Source organism: Diplotaxodon limnothrissa, linkage group LG3, assembly GCF_057381915.1.
Source record: "Diplotaxodon limnothrissa isolate DT_005_m linkage group LG3, D_limnothrissa_male_GT1.1, whole genome shotgun sequence".
NCBI classification, from domain to species: domain Eukaryota; kingdom Metazoa; phylum Chordata; class Actinopteri; order Cichliformes; family Cichlidae; genus Diplotaxodon; species Diplotaxodon limnothrissa.
In genome coordinates this window covers 48,331,981-48,348,991 of record NC_140598.1, presented here as the reverse complement: position 1 = coordinate 48,348,991, position 17,011 = coordinate 48,331,981, and the positions used below count along the sequence as shown (strand labels likewise).

At 41.4% G+C, this 17,011-nt stretch overlaps 2 protein-coding genes across 3 annotated transcripts; both read left to right on the top strand.

Moving 5' to 3' along the window:
- The first annotated feature begins 131 nt into the window (after window positions 1–131).
- six7 (SIX homeobox 7) lies at window positions 132–2,233 on the top strand. 2 transcript variants are annotated; one of them, XM_085350754.1, is made up of 3 exons: window positions 132–539; window positions 1,676–1,839; window positions 2,023–2,233. In XM_085350754.1, exons 1-3 carry the CDS (start codon window positions 132–134, stop codon window positions 2,231–2,233), a joined length of 783 nt encoding a protein of 260 aa, XP_085206880.1. The 2 variants fall into 2 exon arrangements, with proteins under 2 accessions (XP_085206880.1, XP_085206878.1); XM_085350752.1 differs by having other exon boundaries at window positions 1,640–1,839.
- A 3,629-nt stretch (window positions 2,234–5,862) lies between these two features.
- On the top strand, window positions 5,863–10,470 carry LOC146636255 (actin-related protein 2-A). Its single transcript, XM_085349496.1, has 9 exons — window positions 5,863–5,910; window positions 7,000–7,110; window positions 8,259–8,417; window positions 8,518–8,647; window positions 8,772–8,908; window positions 9,023–9,172; window positions 9,258–9,403; window positions 9,501–9,633; window positions 10,300–10,470. Exons 1-9 carry the CDS (start codon window positions 5,863–5,865, stop codon window positions 10,468–10,470), a joined length of 1,185 nt encoding a protein of 394 aa, XP_085205622.1.
- The last annotated feature ends 6,541 nt before the right edge of the window (window positions 10,471–17,011 follow it).

Below are 17,011 nucleotides of genomic sequence, written 5' to 3'. Positions count from 1 at the left end.
AAACCTGCAGCATCTGAAAAAAGGAGAGCGGCAGAGAGCGCGCGGGGCTTTACGCACGGATACAGCATTTCATGCGTCTTTTGGCCACTTCTTCACTTCTTCTCTGAGCTGCTGCGAAGCAACAGGTCGAGATGTTCCCCCTGCCGATGTTCACACCGGACCAGGTAGCTCGGGTGTGCGAGAACCTGGAGGAGACCGGGGATATCGAGCGCCTCGGTCGGTTCCTCTGGTCCCTGCCAGCCGCCGTCCCTGGTTCCGCCGGGGAAGCGCTCAATCGACACGAGTCCATAATGCGAGCCAGAGCGCTGGTCGCGTTTCATGGAGGGAACTTCGAGGCTCTTTACCAAATCCTGCAGAGTCACCGTTTCACGCGCGAGTCTCACGCCAAGCTGCAAGACCTGTGGCTGGACGGGCATTACCGAGAGGCAGAGAGGCTCCGTGGGAGACCCCTGGGCCCGGTGGAGAAGTACCGCATCCGCAAGAAGTTCCCGCTGCCCCGCACCATCTGGGACGGCGAGCAGAAGACGCACTGCTTCAAGGTAGGGTTGTGGTTTCACTCTCGTGGCTTTTGGTGACAGAGGGAAAACACGGACTCTGCAGTGCCATCAGAGGCTGCTACAACAAGCATAAACATTTCTGCAAACTACACATTAACTAATAAATCAGGGCTTTTTAACATGACTGTTGTATTCGTGCTGGCTGGTCTTTGAGCTGTTAAAATGATGACGGTCAGAGTCATGGGTTTCCCCTCAGATCAGAAATTTCTGAGACTTTCCTACTTTAAAAAAAAACAAAGTTGAATAATTTCATTATAAACTGTTTTTGTGCAGATATGACAAAACTAATCTAAGCTTATCTGTATGATGCAGCTGCGTGTGTGTTTAAAAGGAAAGTTCCTCTGTGGATCTGTGTTAAAATTGTGGTTTCAGCAAAATTCCTCTTCTTGTTCTGTAGCCATGTTTAAGAGAACAGTTTCCAATGCACACCTTGCAGACTGCTGGTTTGCACAGCAAGACTTCTTCTGTTAGATTTATAAAACTTTTTTCTTGTGACACATTAACAATGCTTTCCAGATGTGCAGAGAAGCTCAACTCAAAAGAAAGAAAGAAAGAAAGAAAGAAAGAAAGAAAGAAAGAAAATGTTACATTTTGATGCCATGAGATTTGTTGCAGTTCCCCAGGAGGCAATTTGGCGACATTTTTGGCTTTTAAAGTGCAGTTTATAAATCACAAATCGGTAAAAGTATACAAAGTACAGCTTTAAATATACAAAATAGTATGTTTGGGGGAAGTAAAAATGCACTTTTCCTCTTGGAAGTGTGTGTCTGAAAGTGTGAGCACCCTCTAGTGGCACGGTGGTGAAGTATCATTCAGAGTTAATCTTTAATTCCAACCCTCAGGAGGGGTAGCTTCTCCAGCAGCTTATTAAACCACTTAGCATGATCCAATTTAGTGGATAAACATTGTCATGTGTGCTTCTAATGTAGATTGTGTTTATCTATTTATAAATCCGGACTAATGTGATTATACCAGGTATCATATAAGAGTGATTATTGCGGTTTAATAGGATGATATTAAAATAACACTAACCACTTTATTGTCGTCACCTTCGGTTGATCCGTCATATGAGACACGTAGAGTCTTTAATGATCCACATCATTTTAATTCTTACCCAGGAAAGAACTCGCAGTTTGCTACGAGAGTGGTATCTCCAAGATGCGTATCCTAATCCGTCCAGGAAACGCCACCTGGCCCAGGCCACCGGGCTCACACCTACGCAAGTCGGGAACTGGTTCAAGAACCGCCGGCAAAGAGACAGAGCTGCCTCAGCAAAGAACAGGTATCTCAGAAATTCCACATTTTATACAAGTTATGACTCAGAAAGAGAGAGAAACCCTGTTTAGTCAAGTTAAAGAGACTAATTAGGTGAAGTGGCTGTACTTGTCTGAAGATCAGCTCCGACACTCGCACTCTTAAAAACAAGACTTCTCACTCTTCTTCTCTTTTCTGTCCCCTGATGCAGGCTGCAGCAGCATCCTTCCCTCCTGCCCTCTGAAAGCTCTCCCAACGGCTCCCTCCAGGGACACCACCATCACCCCCGCCTGCTGCCCGCCTCCCCTCGCCACCCGGGCAGCCCCGAGGCCAGCGACTGCAGCACAGAGCCCGAGCCCAGAGGAACCGGGGCCTCCACCCCGGAGATCTCCGTCAGCAGCGACAGCGAGTTTGAGTCTTGAGACGAGGGACTCTCTGTCGCAGACGGGCAGACTCTTACTACTGTCTGTGATCAGACCCAGACACACTTACAAAGACACTTGAACTTTCAGCGTGACTGCGGACACATTAGAGCTGTTCTCGGTGGGAGGAGGGCAAGATGAGACCACTTGTTGTGGATGTGAGTGGACAAAGTAAAGATATGCACTTAAAAAAAAGCACCATGGCACATGACTCTGACTGTTATGTATTAGTTTAATGTGACTCAGTGCTGTAAAAAGATAAACATCCAGTTGAGTTTCAAACTCTCGGGCGAAGTATTTGTAGAGATCATGCCTATGAGCTTTAGAAGAGATGTGAATATTAATATTTTAAGGTTGAATGCTATTTTGGTAGAGAAAAATTTCTCAGTTTTTATGGAAGCTACAAAAAGAAAAATGCCTTGTGCAGGCTGTTACTGTATGTCAGTATGTTAACACGCACATTGTTTCATTTGATTATCTTCAGATAAGAACCAAAAACAAACTGTGAAAATCCCCTAGAACTGGCAGAGACGTCCCCACACAGTGTTACAGTTTTATCACTCCTGAAAAATTACATTCAAAAAATGCACAGCTGCCAGTGGTGGCACACTTAATGATGATAAAGGCAAATTTATTACAATTAAAAACAGCCAGTAAATGTACAAAATCTGTCTTGCTGCGCTGCAGTTTGCATGTTAACATAGGGACGTACCAACTCAACACATTTCACTGCCTTAAAATGGAACTAAGGGCATCACTGTTTTGCAATGCAATAACAAGCAACGCGTTCAGAGAGACTGAACTGTAACTCATCACCCGTGCACACATGCTGCTTAAAATACAAACCATGTCATTGTGGGCTGTTTTACCTTTTTCGCTGATCGAAATCTGCTGGAAATGCTCCTGAGCTGCTCTGATGATGACGAATTCCTGCAGGAGCCAAAGCAGAGGTGAAAGAGGAATCAGAGAGAATAAAACACACTCGTCGGTCTTAACTCAATGTGCCTATTACATCTGAGAACAGTGAGACCTAATCAGGCATGAGACTGTCCTCATGACAACGACACACGCAAAGGCCTACTGTTTGCCGTCTTTCTTAACGACCATCATTTCTCATAAAGTATCGTTTCAATGATAAATGTGTATTTTGTAATGTTTTGTGTAAATAAATGAACCTATTTTTATCCAAAGCGATGCAGTCTCTTTTTAGCTATGATCAGTATGAATACACTGTTTGTCTTTCTTTAAATCACCTTCAATATCAAAAGGCTTGAGCTTTTTTCACCAAACAAAATCAGCATGAAGCCACAGATTTACTCAAGGCTTACAAAGAATCAGATATAGCCTGTTGAATACGCCTTTAAGTATCATATTAATATAAGGTGTAAAAATTTAGAGTTTTTTAAACTACTCTGCAGTGGGTTACAGTTACAATTGCAATACCAGGACTTGTGTAGTTATGTTAATAATAACTTGAAGCAATCATTTTCTGTGTGACTTATCAGTCTCTCGCATCACTGTGGAGAAATTCTAGCCCACTCATCTTTACAACACGGCATCGGTTCAGTCATTTATGCACAGCTCTCTGTCTCACCACAGTATTTCAATCAGGTTGAGGTCTGGACTTTGGACCATTGCAGCCCTTTGATTCTTTTATTTTTTCAGACTATTTGTTGTAGATTTGCTTCTCTGTTTGACATCATTGTCCTGTTGCATGACACAGTTTCAGCCAAGCTTTAGCTGTTGGACAGATGACCTCACATTTGACTCTAGAATACTTTAATAAACAGAGGAATTTGACTCGGTGACTGCGACGTGTTCAGGTGCTGTGGCTGCAAAGCCTAAACCATCACCCCTCCATCACTGTGCATGAGGTGTTTGAGCTGATATGCTGTGTTTGGTTTCGATTTGTGGTGCCGTGCATCACAGCCAAACATCTGCACTTTGGTCTCATCTGATTTGTTCACATGCAATTTTGCAGACTTAACCTGTGCTGCCATGATTTTCCAAACAGCCCATTCTTATCAAAAGTTTGTCTAATTGAACATTTAAAATGCTAACTGAGACCTGCAGACTCTGAGATGTAGCTGTAGGTCGTTTTAAAATAACTGTGAGCATTGTAGTGGCTTTTTGCTGGGAAGATAAAGGCATTATGTTACACACATGTATGCTGCAGCCCAACAAAATGCCAAAACTTCTGCTTTTAGAGAGGAGCTCACAAATGCTCTTGATCAATTAGTCAAATGCAATTGATCTGCAGCACGTGGCTGATACCAGCCCTCTAAATTCCCATGAAAGCAGTGAGGGGGTACTGTGGAAATGGTCTTTTTCACATGACAGTTTATACAGCCATCTGTGATAGATAGATAGATAGATAGATAGATAGATAGATAGATAGATAGATAGATAGATAGATAGATAGATAGATAGATAGATAGATAGATAGATAGATAGATAGATAGATAGTTAGTTCTAGCTATCTCTTATAAGCTATAAGAGTTAGCTAGATAGTACTAGCTAACTCTTATACTAACAGACACCATGCTAGCATAGGTTTCTGAAGAGAAAGGCACAATTCACAAATGTCTGCAGCTTCCATAAAAAATATATATGTTGAAATGTTGTTTGGAGAGACTTACCTGACTTACCAGGAACAAATGCTGTCTGTCTTTCACAAAAAAGACTTGCTCCTCTGTAGATGAGGTTCTCAAACTAAACAAAGATGGCGGCCGGAAATAGACGTTTTTTTTTACCCTAAACCTATAAGAAGTTGAAAGTAGAAGCTAAGCAAGCTGCATGACGAGCAGAAAGGAGCCATGTCATTACAGGGATTACAAAACAAACAAAAAAAGGTAAAATATTAAAACAGGTTTCTTCTGGCACTCACCCATAATTTGGATTCACGCTAAATGTTGTGAAATTGCTGAAATTTGGGAAATTACAAATGATTTACTGTTTTTATCTTGTTATTAAAGATAACAACACAAATAGTCATTTAAACTATACCTTTTAATCATATGTTGCTCTGTAATTTCAGTTTAAAACTATGTCAGCACTGACAGAAAACATGCTGCTGCCATTCAAAAAGTTCTGCACCGTCAGGCTGTTATAGGTTAAAACTACTCAGATATTGGATGTGTAACTTTAAAAAAATGAACGAATGGTATATAGTACAACTTAATAAATATCAGACCTCCAACATATTGTATAGTATTATGCTACAAAGCAACAAAAACAAACAAACAACAAACAAACAGTTCTTTACCAACCTCGAAGTGAACATATACAGAAACGTTTCCTCAGCTGTGACTAAAGGACATTTAGAGGTAAGTGAAATGCAAAATGTGCAAAATGTCAGTCACATGTTTGTGTAAATTCCTCTTTTCTTATCTCATAACAACACAGTGTAGAATAGTTCTTCTTCCTGCCTGACCACAAAAATGGGTGTTGTCACGCTCAGTAATCCCACCCACACCAGAAGGAGCAGCAAAACAGACCTGTCACTTTTTAGCCACTGCTACACTTATGTGCAATCTTAGGGCTGCACATAACACACAATCGGCTGTGTGTCAGTGAGGTTCCTGTGCAGACGGGTGGGGGTATTTTGATTTTTGCAATATTAATTAAGAATGGACAGCCAGGGGAGGAAAGTGGTGGTCAGTGACAATGGGACAGGGGTAAGTCAAACAGTCATATTACCACATAGTCAGATATCCTGTTAACAGTGCTGGATGTTGTCTTTTATTTTTCTTTCCATTAGCATTTAGTTTTAGCGTGAAAAATATTACTAATCATGTTAACTGCATGTCTTTTTAAGATATCTTGATGCAAAGTAACCTTTTGCATCAAAATATCTTATTTGTTTTATTGTCAATCATCTGGATCATTTAATGGCAAATATGTGAAGAAGTCCTGGGTGTGAGACAAAGTGCACTGCTGTGTGATTCCACATCTGTCTGGACTTGTCACTCCTGCCTTCAGAATGCGCACACCACCATAAATGGCTGTGGTGCTTTGAAGTGAGCAGACATTGGACAAAAACCAGGAAGAGAGACTTATCAGAGGAGATAAAATCACAGAAGTGGCACTCAGTGGTTGATTTCCGGAGGAAGATGCGCATTGACAGACTTTACCTGCTGCAACCAGAAACAGTCATGTTTTTACCCCTGTTAGGAATGCATTGCATCCCTCCAGGCTAAGGAATGTGTGTCTGTGCCCACATGGACAAGTTAAGACAGTGTAGTCGGAGGAGTAGTTATAGCAGTTAGGAAAGCATGGGAAATTTGGTAAATCTATTGCTGTTTAAAGGCTGCGTAAAAAAAATAAAAATTATATATGTGTGTGTATATATATATATATATATATATATATATATATATATATATATATATATATATATATATATATATATATATATATATATATATATATATATATATATACACACACACACACACATACATTTGGAAAGCAATGTGTGTGTGCTTTCCAAATGAGTGCCAGTAAACGTGATGAAATTGCTCTCGCCACTGTCTGTTAAATAAGAAACAATTTGTTAAATGCATTACAGTAATACACTCTAGGTCAGGTCCTTGGAGGCAGATTAATCCCAGCATCAGATTAAAAGGAACAAACCTGATTTATGAATGGAATTTTACCTGCACAAAAGGCTTTTAGTGCAAGAGTACAATTAATACGTTTAACCCTAATGCAGGGCTACACAAACACAAACTGGCTCTCAGTTTCATTTTCACATCCCTGTGCAGTTTGTCAAGTGTGGTTTTGCCGGCTCCAACTTCCCAAAGCACATCTTCCCGGCCCTGGTGGGCCGGCCAATCATACGATCATCCGCCAGAGTGGGCAACATTGAGATAAAGGTAAGATTGATGTAAATGAAAGGACTACACATGGGTCTTTCAGTTAACCTAAAGTCAGAATGGAGCATTAAAAAAAGATGAAATAAAGGGAAATGGGGAAATTACATCTACTGTGTGCAGAGTTCTATTAAAAGCAAACAGCATTAAAACCAGGTGAGTCATCCTGTTACAGTTTAGTGCTCTATTGAGAAACCTGGTGTCGAAGCATTACAGCATTCCCAAGAAGGATAAGGGGCCCTGCAACACTACAAAAACTACTACTAAGAACATAATAAATAGCCAAAACATAGACTACAACCACAATGGTCCCACCCAGTAACCCACAGGACTCTCAAGGTCCACGTCTAGAAAAGTCAGAGCTTTTCTGGCAGCAATACAGGGACCTGCACTATATTACTCAGGTGGTTTTAATGTTCGAGATGGCACAGTGGTGTCTGGAGCCTCTGAATGTGGAGTGTTTGTTACCCCAGTGCCAGATTGGTGGCATATCCAGGGTGTACCCTGTGTCCCACCATGTGACAACTAAGATAGGCTCCAGCGACCTTTGACTCGATAAATGAAAGAAATTGTATGGTTTTAATGCTGCAGCTGATTGGTGTAGCCATCTATAAGATCTAGATACACATCCTGAGACTTGATCATCTGTATCTCTGGTTCTCATCAACTTCCTGTGTCTCAGCTTAAAGCGTCTTAGAAGTGCACACCTGCTAGCTTCCTAAGATGCTGAGACTGTTGAGTTCATAGACTCGTGTAACCTGAGATCATTCAGACCTTTTAACCTGATAATCCCTGCAGGATCGGAGCAGAGAAAGCATGAAAAGGTCATTGGTACAAATAAATAAGTAAACAAATTAAGGCAAGCTGTTGTGTAATAAACATCACATTTTCATAGATTTTTTATTTAGTGTTCACTTGAAACACCAGGTTTCCCAGGATAGCTGTCTTATATTTGTACTTGTGTATGGATGTGCATGTTTGTAACTTAATATTTTATACAGTATATTTAAAACGTTTCAACAGAAACAACAAAAATCAAACTGATGCTTTTTTATTATTATTTATTAAACCTATACTTTGTTGTAGGTCAGACAAAGAAGAGCAAAAACAAAACCATTAATATTTCCTGTCCCTGTCATCTTTTCCACCAGGACCTAATGGTGGGAGAAGAGGCCAGCGAGTGTCGCTCCATGCTAGAGATGTCCTACCCCATGGAGAATGGCATGGTGCGCTGCTGGGAGGACATGCTCCACCTGTGGGACTACACCTTTGGCTCAGAATGCCTGGACATCAACCCAAAAGAATGCAAGGTATGAACCCGTGTAAGACAGACAAAGACGGAAATGAATGGAAAAAAAAACTGTACAAGGACTAGATTATTATTGAGTTTGTGTATGTTTTCTATCCAAGATCCTACTGACTGAGCCGCCCATGAACCCGACCAAAAACCGCGAGAAAATCGCTGAAATCATGTTTGAGAAGTACCAGTTCTACGGCATCTACGTGGCCATCCAGGCCGTGCTCACTCTGTACGCTCAGGGTGAGAGGGCGCGACACGCTGCACAAAAATAAAGGGTTTAAATCCTGACCTGCTGTTAACGGTGCAATTGACTGGATATTTGGTCAGTTTTAACTCCCGCTTTGTTAAATGACTCTGTCCACAGGTTTGCTTACCGGTGTTGTAGTTGACTCAGGAGACGGCGTCACCCACATCTGTCCAGTGTACGAGGGCTTCTCTTTGCCCCACCTTACACGCAGGCTGGACATCGCAGGACGTGATGTCACACGCTACCTCATTAAGGTGAGCTGGAAAGATCAGTGATCGGGCAAAGAGTTGGGTTTTTTTTAGTGTAAGGAAAGTATATGTACAATTTCACAGCAAACATATGTGTGAAAAAAATGTTCTTCCCATCAGCTCCTGCTACTTCGCGGCTACGCCTTCAACCACACTGCTGACTTTGAGACCGTGCGCATGCTGAAGGAGAAGCTCTGCTATGTGGCATACAACATTGAGCAAGAGCAGCATTTGGCCACAGAGACCACTTACCTGGTGGAGACATTCACAGTACGTTGGAGCAAGCTTTAATTTATTCTGCCTCCTAAAGTCGAGAAACGGCAGAAAAAATAACCGATTCCTCTCATTTGTGCAGCTTCCTGATGGCAGGCAGGTGAAGGTGGGCGGAGAACGATTCGGGGCTCCTGAAGCTCTTTTCCAGCCTCATCTCATCAACGTGGAGGGAGCTGGAGTAGCCGAGCTGCTGTTTAACACCATCCAGGCTGCAGACATTGACCTCAGGTCCAATCCTCCTCCCTCACTTTTCTCTAATTAATGAAGCTGAACTACTGCAAACGCGCCTTGATCAGGTCCGTCTCTCGTCTGCTTTCCCATCCAGGGCCGACTTCTATAAGCACATTGTTCTGTCCGGGGGGACCACCATGTACCCGGGCCTCCCATCCAGGCTCGAGAGGGAGATCAAGCAGCTCTACCTGGAAAGAGTGCTCAAGGGAGACACTGAGAAACTATCAGTAAGAGCTTTCATATTAATGTCAGTAGAGAATGGATTCGATTAAGAGCCTGTAAGGCGTTCTTCAGTGCATTTGCATAAATATAATGTTACTGATGATCAGTGTCATCTGTATCATGAGCTGACGAAATGTTTATAGAATACATTTTCCAGTTATTTAATAAATGTCACCAGGCATTCATATAGATGCTCTGTTTTATTCACTGAACCTGAGGGCTACTTGCATGCAGGTTTTTCCACAGCAGGTCCAGTTTGGCTGTGATATTAACTCTCTGAATTTAAATATCTTTATGAGTTAAAAGTTTAGAAAAAGCTCAGTTTGAATTCCACATTTGACGCTCTGCAACATTTAAGGTTATGTTATCTCTTTTTCTTTGTATTAAAAATAAGTTTGGGCTATTTTATTACAAATACCAAAATGCATTTACTTTTTGTTGTTTTAAAGCCAAACCAATAAAGTGTGACATTTGTCATATTAATTAAATACATATCTAGAAATTGAAAGTTTATTTTGTTAACCTCATTACTGAGGTCGTTTCTCTTTTAGCAGTTTTCTTCGTAGCAGCACAGAATATAAAAAAAGGCTTAAAGGAAAGAATTGTTGTACTTATATATCAGGGCTCTGTGTTTTAATGACCTCTCCTGACTTTTCTCTTCACCCTTGCAGAAGTTCAAGATCCGAATCGAGGACCCTCCCAGGAGAAAACACATGGTGTTCATGGGCGGTGCTGTGCTGGCCAACATCATGAAAGACAAAGAATCCTTCTGGATGACTAGACAAGAATACCAGGAGAAAGGCCTGGGAGTGCTGCAGAAGCTGGGAGGTGGAGTCAGATAAAATAAAACTGAGTTAAACAGAATTTTAAAAACACAAATTAAAAATGAGGAAAATATGAACTAGGTTTTGTACTTTTAAATATTAACTCCGTACCTCTCACAGTCTCATCTCTATTCAAAACAGTTTTAACTGAGCAAAATTACAAGTTTTATCATTAAAAACACAATTTAGGTTTTTTCAGCTTCTACATACTGTTCTAAATATAACAGTTTTTTGGACGGTGTAGGTGCTCGCTTATCCAGGTCATGTTCTTTGGACCGTTTGATGAAACTTTGATGACTAAAGTTAAAAAATTTCAGGAATTTATTTGTTGCATTAATAGCAAGTTTATGTTTTATTTAACCTTTTTAAAACTAATAGATCTGTGCTTCAGTACTGTGCAAAAGTTTTGAGTCACCCTTCATTTTTTTATATGTTACTGAAAAAATGGAAATAGATCCAGCAATGTATTGAAACATGTGCAAATGTATATACAAACTCAGAAAAGGAGGCCAAAACAAAGTATTAAAGTTCTATAAGGCTTGAAAGTCAACATTTGGTGTGACCACCTTTATTCTTCAGCACAGTCTGAACATGCCAGTTGTTAGCGCCATTTATAGTTATTACATGTTTTATTTTGAAAAGCCTGAAAAGGATATGGTGCTTTTGTTGTGAAAGGTTTGTGAGAAATAAAGTAAGCGAATGGCGGAGCGACACGATGGTTTTACCGTCGTTGTTGCACAAACCGACGCGTAAAACAGCCTCTTGTCCATCCAGACTCTTATTTTAGATATAAGAGAAATAGAGAACTCCAAGAAGAAACAAAGATAGCCACTACATTAAGTAAAACCATCATGCTCCCGAGCAAGACGACTGCATCGCTATGAGATCGTGCAAAGTTTGATACAGCAAGTCAGTTAAGTGCACAGAGCTGTATGCATGAAGAATCTAAGAAAAGAAGAAATAAGCTTTCATGGATAAAGTTTTGGACTATGATATGCTGCTAAGCTACAAGTCGTGTCAAAACTGAACAATTGCAATTCTCAACTTCTTACAAATAAGTCAGTGACAGTGTTTTTGGTCTTAAGAAGATGACACTAACTACGAAAGCCTCAGCTTTGTGTCATAGACCATTTTGTTTCATGAACACTTGTTGAATAAGAAGTTGTGTAAAAGGGGCAGAGATGGCAGATAAAGACCCGCAAGGTTGCAGGCCCAGGGCACAGAGCTGCAGTAGCGGGACTGGCCACAAGAGGGCGCAAAAGTACACCGAAAGAGGTTTGGAAGAACAGCTCGGCAGGCACATAAACGCAAGAAGGTCCAAGCTGTCACAATTAACTTCAAAAATGAATAAAATTAGTGGACTGATGAAAGAGAATGAAAGCCTTGACATTGTTGATGAACATTTAAGTAACTTTTCAAAGCTGCATGAAGAATTCTTACGGGCAAATGATGATGTACTGTCACTGTTGCCAGAAGATGAAAGGAATGTGGACCAGATGCTCTGGTTCAATCCAAAAAAGGAGCAGTTCAGTGCGTTTATGACTGAAGTTGAGAAATGGATCATCGTAACAAGACATCAGCATCAAGACGACGTGAGCCCAGATGACAGCGTGTCAGTGACTGCTAGACTAATTGCAAAGAAATCAGGTACCAGCGTTGGAAGAAGCTCAGTCAGTAGCCGCTCATCAAGATCGTCCAGAGCTTCTTCGGTATCATCTGTACGGCAGAAAGAAGAAGCAGAGCGCGCTGCTCTGCTCGCACGAGCCGCATCCTTGAAACAGAGACAAGCCTTGGACATTGAAGAATGTAAGTTAAAAGCAAGAAGAGAACAGCTTGAGATCGAGACAGCTATTGCTGCTTCTACAGCCAAAATAAAAGTGTTAGAGGACTGTGAATATGACAGCTGTAAAAATGATGTGGAACAGTGTGAATCGGCTGTTAAGCACTTCAGCTTCCAAGAGCCAAAGGTACAAGGTAAACAGTCACAGTGTAAAACAAGAAGATGACTTGCACCAAACTGATGCCAGTGTTATTCCAATGAATCTATGTGAAGTCATGTTGAAACAAAATGATATCACTGAGATGTTAGTCAAACAACATAGACTGTCACATTTGCCTCAAAGAGACATTCCCATCTTTAGTGGTGATCCACTTGAGTTCATACCATTTACAAGAGCCTTTGACCATACAATTCATGACAAAACTGACAGTGACAGTGACAGGTTATATTACCTTGAACAGTTCACCAGAGGTGAGCCCAGAGATTTGGTAAGAAGTTGTCAGCACATGAATCCTCAACAAGGCTACAGTGAGGCAAGGAAGTTGCTGTTTTGTCATTATGGTAATGAACTGAGAATTGCAACTGCCTACATGAACAGAGCATTCAATTGGCCACAAATCAAAACAGATGATGCAAAGGCTCTTCATAGCTATTCACTGTTTCTCACTGGTTGTAACAATGCAATGCAAGACATCAGTCAACTGCAAGAGATTGAGATCCCCACGAACCTCAGAGTTATTGTCTCTAAACTGCCATACAAAATGAGAGAAATGTGGAGAGTCTCTGCTTTTGACATTCAAGAAACAAGTGGAAGGAGAGCAAAGTTCTCAGATCTGGTTAGATTCATAAACAGACAAGCAAAAATAGCTGCAGATCCTTTGTATGGTGACATTAAGGATGCTGAAGACAAAGCAAAGTCATCTGCAAATGTGAGAATGACTAGATCATCCAGGCAAAGGGGAAGCACATTTGCTACAAGTGTAACACAAGCTGCAAATGAAAGGTCACCTGAAATTAACAAAAGTGCTTCTTGTCACACTAGCAATGCCTTCCAGAAACCATGCATATACTGTGAAAAACTCCATACACTGGCAGAATGTCAAAAGGTCAGAAACCAGCCTTACAAAGAAAGACTAGAGTTCCTTAAAGCAAAGGGTCTGTGCTTTGCATGTCTGACACAAGGTCATCTGAGTAAGGACTGTAAGAAAAGATCATTGTGTGAGTACTGCTCTAAGAGACATCCAAGTATGCTTCATTGGACAAAGGAGGAGGACAGTAAGGCAGACGATTGCATCCAGAGAAATGTCTCAGACATTCCCACAACAAGTGATGAAACACACACTTCAGGCAGAATTTGTGGAGCCACGGGGGCCGGAAAAGGCATTCATGTGTTATCGATCGTTCCTGTGTGGGTTAAGTTGAAGAAAGGCAATAAGTTGATTGAGACTTATGCATTCATGGACAATGGGAGCCAAGCCACGTTTTGTTCAGAAAAACTGATGAGACAACTGGGTGTAGAAGGTAAGAAGACAAAATTCATGCTTCGCACAATGGGACAAGAAAAGATGGTGACAAGTTACCACCTGTCAGGATTAGAAGTGTGTGGTTTAAATGAGAACACCTATATAGATCTTCCTGACATTTACACTCATGCAGACATTCCAGTGTCTAGAGAGAACATCCCTACACAGGATGATTTAAAAAGGTGGCCACATCTTCGGCAAATCAAGTTCCCACATTCAGACGCAGACATTGGACTTTTGATAGGATGTGATGTGCACAAGGCTATGGAACCATGGGAGATTATTCATAGTAACGATAACGGTCCATATGCTGTTCGAACAGTCCTGGGTTGGGTTATCAATGGCCCTCTCAAGAGAGATTCTTGCTCTACTCCTTCTGACAGAGAGCTGAGTGTTTCAGTAAATCGCATCTCTGTCACTAATGTTGAGAATCTTTTGATGCAACAGCTCAACTATGATTTTCCAGAGAAAGCTTCTGAGGAAAAACAGGAAATGTCACGAGAAGACATCATGTTTATGGATTCTGTCAATGGCACAGCTGAAAGGATTAATGGTCATTATAGCATAGGTATTCCTTTGAGAAACAAAGCTGTCAAAATGCCAAACAACCGGAGTGCAGTAATGCAGAGGGCAGAGAATCTGAAAAGAAAATTAATCAGAAACACAGAGTTTCACAAGGAGTATCAGAGCTTCATGTCTGACTTGCTGAATAAAGGCTACGCAGTTCAGGTACCAAACACAAAGACTACCCCTGAAAATGAGAGAGTTTGGTACATACCACACCATGGGGTGTACCACCCTCAGAAAAGAAAACTCCGTGTAGTTTTTGACTGTGCAGCATCCTTTCAAGGGAAATCACTGAACGAAGAACTCTTGCAAGGGCCAGACCTAACGAACACACTGATTGGGGTACTAACAAGGTTTAGGTGGGATCACATTGCCTTGATGTCAGACATAGAAGCTATGTATCACCAGGTGCGAGTACCTCCAGAGGACAGTGATCTTTTGCGTTTTCTCTGGTGGCCAAATGGGAACTTGAATGAACCTCTGCAAGAATACAAAATGATGGTGCACTTGTTTGGGGCAACATCCTCCCCAAGCTGTGCAAACTATGCACTAAAAAAGGCAGCAGAAGATGCTAAAGAAAAAATGCCACTAGCAGCAGTTAATGCTGTTCTGAACAACTTTTATGTAGATGATTGTCTTCTGTCAGTTTCAGATGAAACAGAGGCATGTACTATGGTCAGGGACCTGACTGCATTGTGTGAGAGTGGAGGATTTCACTTAACAAAGTGGATGAGCAACAGCAGAGTTGTCCTTGCTTCCATTCCTGAAAAGGAAAGAGCAAAAGAGATGAAAGATTTGGATTTGAGACATGATGCACTACCAGAGGAAAGAGTCCTAGGAGTGAACTGGTGCACAGAGACAGATGTATTCAAGATCAGGATAACTGAAAAACCTGTGCCAAAGACTAGGCGAGGCATCCTCTCATTTGTAAGTGCAATATATGACCCATTGGGTTTTTTGTCTCCTGTCATTCTGACAGCAAAAATCATCCTGCGAGAGCTATGTGGCAGGAAGATTTCATGGGATGAGGAAATCCCAGCTGAACTGGCTCAAAGGTCACAAGTTTGGCATTCAGAGCTTTCAAAACTTCATGGCTTTACCGTCAACAGGTGTTTGAAACCTGCTGGATTTGGAGTGGTCATATCTACACAATTGCACCACTTCGCTGATGCCAGTGAGAGAGGTTACGGAGTCGTTACTTACCTCCGTATCACAAACCAGAAAAGAGAAACTCACTGCTCATTCATTATGGGCAAGTCCAGAGTGTCTCCTCTGAAGCAGATAACAATTCCACGTCTGGAGTTGACAGCAGCTGCAGTTGCTGTAAAAATGGACAAGCTCATGAGAAAGGAGCTTCAAATGCCACAAGAAGAATCTGTGTTTTGGTCTGACAGTAGCACTGTTTTAAAGTACATTTCCAGCGAGAACATCAGATTTAAGACATTTGTAGCAAATAGAGTGTCACTTATTAGAGACAACACAAAACCAAGTCAGTGGATGTATGTAAACTCTGAATTAAACCCTGCTGACCATGCTTCAAGAGGAATGAACACAGAGACATTCATGAAGTGTTCAAACTGGATTGCTGGGCCAGAGTTTTTGACAAAAGATAAGAAAAACTGGCCAATTCCACCGGACATTAAAGAAATACCAAAAAATGATGTCGAAGTCAAAGAGGTGATGAGTGTGGATGTTACAAAATTACATGAAAATCCAGTGAACAAACTGATCTCTCACTATTCAGACTGGTACCGTCTAAAAAAGGCAGTTTCCTGGATACTTACATTCAAGCAGCTGCTTGGCAGGTTAAGTGCGCATCGGAAGCTTCTCATGTCACAAGCAAGTGGCTGTGACAGCACTAAAAGGAAATTTGAAAAGGTTGCAGGTCAAATGCAGCAGTTCAAAACATGTATTAAGGGATCTTCACTTACCACTGCAGATGTTGCAAAGGGAGAAACTGAGATTGTTAAGTTTTGTCAAAATCAAAGCTTCGCAGAAGAAATTGCAAGTCTTCAAAAAGGTGACAAGCTTAAAAGGAGCAGTCACATTGTGAAGCTGGATCCTTTTGTCCAGGATGGAGTTTTAAGGGTTGGCGGTAGGTTGCATGAGTCTGCACTACCAGCCGATGTTAAGCATCAAGTGATTCTCCCTAAAGGTCATCATGTTTCTACTTTGATTCTGAGACACATTCACCAAGAAACAGGCCATGGAGGAAGGAATTACATATTATCCAGGCTGAGAGAAAGATTCTGGATTCCACAGGCAGATTCAGCAATAAGAAAGATCCTGTCAAAGTGTGTAACATGTAGAAGGACATCTGCGAAACCTGGTGAACAAAGAATGGCAAACTTGCCACAAGATCGCCTGATTCCTGACAAACCTCCATTCACAAATGTGGGCGTAGACTATTTTGGACCTTTTGAGGTCAAGCATGGGCGCAGCAGAGTTAAGCGATATGGTGTATTGTTTACATGTCTTGCTGTTAGAGCAATACACATAGAAGTTGCCCACTCACTTGAGACTGATTCTTGCATAAATGCATTCAGGAGGTTTATTGCAAGACGAGGTCAAGTGTCTGTCATGAGATCAGACAATGGCACTAACCTTGTGGGTGCAGAAAGGGAAATGCGTGAAGCAATCAAGGGATGGAATCATTCAAAAATCTCAGAAATGCTCATGCAAAAGGGCA

Coding starts and splice junctions, on each gene's coding strand:
- six7 (XM_085350752.1), top strand. CDS start 132: ATGTTCCCCCTGCCGATGTTCACACCGGACCAGGTAGCTCGGGTGTGC. Junction 540..1,639: donor AGAAGACGCACTGCTTCAAG/GTAGGGTTGTGG, acceptor AGACACGTAGAG/TCTTTAATGATCCACATCAT. Junction 1,840..2,022: donor GCTGCCTCAGCAAAGAACAG/GTATCTCAGAAA, acceptor CCCCTGATGCAG/GCTGCAGCAGCATCCTTCCC.
- LOC146636255 (XM_085349496.1), top strand. CDS start 5,863: ATGGACAGCCAGGGGAGGAAAGTGGTGGTCAGTGACAATGGGACAGGG. Junction 8,648..8,771: donor GCTCACTCTGTACGCTCAGG/GTGAGAGGGCGC, acceptor CTCTGTCCACAG/GTTTGCTTACCGGTGTTGTA. Junction 9,173..9,257: donor ACCTGGTGGAGACATTCACA/GTACGTTGGAGC, acceptor TCATTTGTGCAG/CTTCCTGATGGCAGGCAGGT.